A 6,138-nucleotide genomic window follows, 5' to 3' on the forward strand; every position below is an offset into this window, starting at 1 on the left:
CCTGCACTGCAGGGATTCTGTGATGCAGGTGGGGTGGGGTGGGCACTGGGACACACAGTCCTCTGCTACTGTGCGTGCTGGGGGGGGAGGTCAGACCAAGTTCCTGGTATCCCTTGCTCCTGAGATGGGGTTTCTCAACTGCCCATCTACCTAACTTCCCAGTGCCCCCTTTGCGAAGGAGGGTTTTGTCTGTAGTCGAGGGGGGGGGAAATGTGTATCTGTCCTGGCGGTGTGTGTGTGTGGTGTGTGTGTGTGTGTGTGTTCCCAGGTGAACATAGAACATCCCAGCGCAGTCCAGGCCCTCCAGCCCTCGGTGTGTCCCCGACCACTGGAACCAATCTAATGACCCTCTAACCTAAACTATTCCAATCTTATCCATATGCCTCTTCACTGACCATTTGAACGCCCTTAAAGTTGGTGAGTCCACAACTGCTGCAGGCAGGGCATTCCACGCCCTTACTACCCTCTGAGTAAAGAACCTACCTCTGACATCTGTCCTATAATTACCACCCCTTAATTTAAAGCTGTCCCCTCATGTTAGCCATCACCATCCGAGGTAAAAGGCTCTCACTGTCCACCCTATCTAACCCTCTGATCATCTTGTTTGCCTCAATTAGGTCACCTCGTAACCTTCTTCTCTCCAATGAAAATAACCTCAAGTCCCTCAGCTTTTCCTCATAAGACCTTCCCACCATACCAGGCAACATCCTGGTAAACCTCCTCTGCACCCTTTCCAATGCCTCCACATCTTTCTTATAATGCGGCGACCAGAACTGTACGCAGTACTCCAAGTGCGGCCGCACCAGAGTTTTGTACAGTTGTAACATGACCTCACAGCTCCGAAATTCAATCCCGCTACCGATAAAAGCTAACACACCGTCCGCCTTCTTAACAACCTGGGTGCCAACTTTCAGGGATCTATGCACATGTACCCCGAGATCTCTCTGCTTGTCAACACTACCAAGAGTCCTTCCATTAGCCCTATATTCTGTACTCCTGTTACTCTTACCAAAGTGAATCACCTCTCACTTTTCCGTATTAAACTCCATCTGCCACCTCTCGGCCCAGCTCTGCAGCTTATCCCTCTGCAAACTGGAACATCCTTCCTCACTGTCTACAATTAGGTGAGTGGGTGTGTCTGCCCTGGGGTGGGGAGGTGACCCTTGCTCCACGGTAGCGGGTTGGGGTTGTCCCTGGTGTATTTGCCCATACCGCCCCCCCGCCGGCCCGGTAAATGATGCCTCCGGTGTGTTTTCAGAGCCCAGCGCCCGGCCGATCTGATCTTTGCCACGATCCGAGAGATGGTCGCAGATGGGGAGGCGCGTGTCGTCAAGTACTCCGAGGCGGAGCAACGATGCATCTCGAAGGGATTTACCCCGGCGCAGGTGGAGGCGGCGCTGGAGGAGTACGAGGAACTGAACGTCTGGCAAGTGAATCAGGCGCGGAGCAAAATCACCTTTGTGTGAGTGGAAGAGTGGAGTAGCTGCTGATGGCTCGCCCCCTGCAGATTGCCTCAACTTGGCGTGGCTGTGTTTCACAAAGATCAAACCCCCCCCCCCCCCCCCCATACCCCCTTTCCCTGCCTAGCGCCCTGCTCTCGAGGCTGGTTTTAACTGTGTAGCCGTGGCTGTGATTTCCTGTGGTCATATTCCACAGGAGAGATCGGATAGTGATTGGAATGAATTAATAAAAGCCCGTCTGTTACCTTTTTCCTTTGTCTGACCCTCATTGTCTGATGTTTCAGTGGAAAGGCTAAGGTTCACAGGAAACATAAATAGGAGCAGGAGTTGACCATCTAGCCCCTCGAGCCTGCCCCGCCATTCAATAAGATCATGGCTGATCTGATAGTGGATCAGTCCCACTTTCCCACTTTCTCCCCTTCCCCTGTCTATCAGAAACCTGTCTACCCGTGACTTAAATATATTCAGCGAGGCAGCCTCCACCACTTCAACGGGCAGAGAATTTATTCACTGCTGTCCTGTCTGATAGAATCCCCACAGTGCAGAATGAGGCCATTCAGCCCATTGATTCTGCACCAACTCTCTGACAGAGCATCCCATCCAGGTCGTATCCCTGTAACCCTACTTATTTACACCGCTAATTCCCCGAATCTACACATCTTTGGACACTAAGGGACAATTTAGCATGGCCAATCCACCCTAACCTACAAATCTTGCAACATTAAGTGGCCATTTAGCATTGCCAATCTATGTAATCTACACATTTGAGACAGTAAGAGACAATTTAGCATGGCCAATCGACTTAATCTACACATATTGGGACACTAAGTGGCAATTTAGCATAGCTAGGCCAATCTGCCTATTGTACACATCTTGGGACACCAAGGGCAATTTAGCCTGGCCTACACACCTCTTGTACACATCTTGGCCCACTAAGATGAATTTAGCATGTCCAATCCACCTAACTTACAAATTTGGGATGCTAAGGGCCAATTTAGCATAGCCAAATCACTTAACCTTCACATCTTTGGACACTAAGGAGCAACCTGGCAAATCCACCCTAACCTACACACCTTGGGACACTAAGGGGATTTTAACATCTCCAATTCTCCTTTCATCCATGTCTTGGGACACTAAAGTTAATTTAGCATGGTCAGTCAACATATTGCACACATCTTAGGTCACTAAGTGGCAATTTAGCCTGGCCAACCCACCTGCCGTACACAACTTGGGAGACCAAGGGGCAATTTAGCATGGCCAATGCAACTCTCGTACACATCTTCAGACACTAAAGGGAATTTAGCACCTCTCATGCATCTTGAGACACTAAGAGGCAATTTTGCATGGCCAATCCATCTGTCATACATGTCTTGGGATACTAAAGGGCAATTTAGCATGGTCAATCCACCTCTCCTCAACATCTTGGGGCACTAAAGGACAATTTAGCATGGCCAATCCACCTAACTTAGACAGTTGGGAGACTAAGGGGTAATTTAGCATGGCCAATTAACTGAACCTACACACCTTGGGTCACTAAGGACAATTTAGCACAGCCAATCCACCTAACTTCCACATCTTTGGACACTAAGGGACAATTTAACATGGCCAATTCCCCCTAACCTACACATCTTTGGACACTAAGGGGATTTTAACATGTCCGATTCTCCTCTCATCCACATCTTGGGACACTAAAGGAAATTTATCCTGGTCAATCCATATCTCGCACATATCTTGGGACACGAAGGGACAATTTAGCATAGCCAATTTACCAAACCTACGTATCTTTGGACACTAAGGGACAATTTAGCATAGCCAATTTACCAAACCTACGTATCTTTGGACACTAAGGGCATTTAGCACGGCCAATCCACCTAACCTAGACATCTTGGGACACTAAGAAGATTTTAACATGTCCAATTCTCCTCTCATCCACGTCTTGGGATGCTAAAGTTATTTTAGCCTGGTCAATCCACATCTCGTACACATTTTGGGTCACGAAGGGGCAATTTAGCATAGCCAATCCAACTCGCGTCTACTCTTGGGATACTAAGGGTAGGTTGAGCACATCCAAACCCCTGAACCTACACACCTTGGGACGCTAAGAGGCAATTTAGCATGGCCAGTCCATCCCTTGCACACATCTTGGGACACTAAGGGCAATTTAGCCTGGCCGATGCACCTCTTGTACAAACCTTGAACACTAAGATGAAGTTAGCAAGGCCAATCAATCTAACCGACACATCTTGGGACATTACGAGGCAATAGGGTTTGAACAACCATCTCAAAATTGAAAAACAATAAATTCAACAACCTCAACATTCAAAAACACTAACAAATCCAACAACAACCTCAACATTGAAATACAACAACAAGATCCAACAACAACCTCAACCATGAAAAACACCAACAAATCCAATAACAACCTCAACATTGAAATACAACAACAAATCCAACAATAACCTCAACATTGAAAAACACCAATACATCCAACAACACCTCAAAATTGAAAAGCACCAATAAATCCAACAAGAACCTCAACAGTGAAAAACACCAACAAATCCAACAACAGAGATTTGAAGAACAGAAGGATCTTGGGGTCCGGGTCCACAGGACATTAAATCGGCCTCGCAGGTGGAGGATGTGGTAAAGAAGTGGTATGGTCGGGAGGTAATGCTGCAACTTTATAAGACCCTTGTCAGGCCCCACTTGGAGTACTGTGTGCAGTTCTGGTCGCCTCACTACAGGAAGAACGTAGAAGCTATTGAGAGGGTGCAGAGGAGATTTACAAGAATGTTGCCTGGATTGGGAGCCATGCCTTATGAGGATAGGTTGAGGGAGCTCAGTCTCTTCTCCCTGGAGAGACGAAGGATGAGAGGCGACCTGATAGAGGTTTATAAAATGTTGAGAGGAATAGATAGAGTGGATTCTCAGAGGCTATTTCCCAGGGCTGAAATGGTTGCTACGAGAGGACACAGATTTAAGGTGCAGGGAAGCAAGTACAGAGGAGATGTTAGGGGTAAGTTTTTCACTCAGAGGGTGGTGAGTGAATGGAATCGGCTGCTGTCAGTGGTGGTGGAGGCAAACTTGCTGGGGTCTTTTAAAAGACTTCTGGATGAGTATATGGGATTTAATGGGATTGGGGGTTATAAATAGGTCTATGGATTGGTAGGTATGGATATGATCAGTGCAACTTGTGGGCCGAAGGGCCTGTTTGTGCTGTAGTGTTCTATGTTCTAACAACCTCAAAATTGAAAAGCATCAAAAGTCCGACAACTACCTCAACATTGAAAAACACCAAAAAATTCGACAACAACTTCAAAATTAAAACTTCAAACTCAACAGCAAAAAAACCAAATCCAACAACAAACTCAACACTGAAAAACATGAACAAATCCAACAACCTCAAGTTGAAAAACACCAACAAATCCAACAGCAACCTCAACATTGAAAAACACGAAGAAATTCAACAAGAACTATAACATGGAAACATACCAATAAACTCAACAGCAGTATGGAAGCACAGAGGTGAGCACTACTTCCTCACAATTCCACTGACCCAGGTTCGATTCCCGACCTGGGTCACTCCTACAGTCCAAAGATGTGTGGGTTAGGTTGATTGGCCATGCTAAAATTGTCCCTTAGTGTCCCGAGATACATCGGTTAGCGGGATTAGTGAGTAAATATGAAGGGATGGGGTAGGGCCTGGGGGGATTGTGTTCGGTGCAGAGTCGATGGGCCAAACGGCCTCTTTCTGCACTGTAGGGATTCTATGATTCTACTGAGAAACGCCAACAAATTTTACAACCTTATTATTGAAACAAACCAAAGTATTCAACAACACCAACAAATCCAACAACAACCTCTACAATAAAAAAACCAACAAATCCAACAACAACCTCAACATTGAAAAACACCAACAAATCCAACAACAACCTCTACAATAAAAAAACCCAACAAATCCAACAACAACCTCAACATTGAAAAACACCAACAAATCCAACAACAACCTCTACATTAAAAAACACCAACAAATCCAACAACAACCTCTATATTAACAATCACCAACAAATCCAGCAACAACTTCAACATTGAAAAACACCAACAAATCCAACAACCACCTCTACTTTGAAAAACATCAACAAATCCAACAACAACCTCAACATTGAAAAACACCAACAACTCCAATAACAACCTCAACATTGAAAAACACCAACAAATCCAACAACAACCTCAACATTGAAAAACACCAACAAATCCAACAACAACCTCTATGTTGAGAAACACCAACAAATCCAACAACAACCTCTACATTAACAAACACCAACAAATCCAGCAACAACTTCAACATTGAAAAACACCAATAAATCCAACAAACACCTCTACGTTGAAAAACACCAACAAATCCAACAACAACCTCTATGTTGATAAACACCAACAAATCCAACAACAACCTCAACATTGAAAAACACAAACAAATCCAACAACAACCTCAATGGTGAATAACACCAACACATCCAACAACAACCTCAACATTGAACTACAACAACAAATCCAACAACAACAACCACAGCAGCAGAAAACACAACAAATCCAACAGCAACAGAATTGGAGAAGTTAAAACTCCCTTTGTGTCCCAAGGTGTGCAGGTTAGGTGGATTGGCCGTGCTAAATTGACCCT

The 6,138-nt window shown here is 45.4% G+C and overlaps 1 protein-coding gene across 1 annotated transcript in view; it reads left to right on the plus strand.

Moving 5' to 3' along the window:
- The window catches only part of LOC145339391 (DNA replication licensing factor mcm7-A-like), a gene marked incomplete at its 5' end in the record, with an annotated part of 23,752 nt that extends 22,192 nt beyond the window's left edge, over nt 1–1,560 (plus strand). The window contains one exon of the mRNA XM_080183838.1: nt 1,259–1,560. Coding sequence (XP_080039964.1) covers nt 1,259–1,466 — 208 coding nt within the window. The remainder of the gene's footprint in view (nt 1–1,258) is intronic.
- Between the last annotated feature and the right edge of the window lie 4,578 nt (nt 1,561–6,138).

Source organism: Carcharhinus amblyrhynchos, unplaced genomic scaffold, assembly GCF_965287045.1.
Source record: "Carcharhinus amblyrhynchos unplaced genomic scaffold, sCarAmb.v2.hapA scaffold_438, whole genome shotgun sequence".
Taxonomy (NCBI): Eukaryota; Metazoa; Chordata; class Chondrichthyes; order Carcharhiniformes; family Carcharhinidae; genus Carcharhinus; species Carcharhinus amblyrhynchos.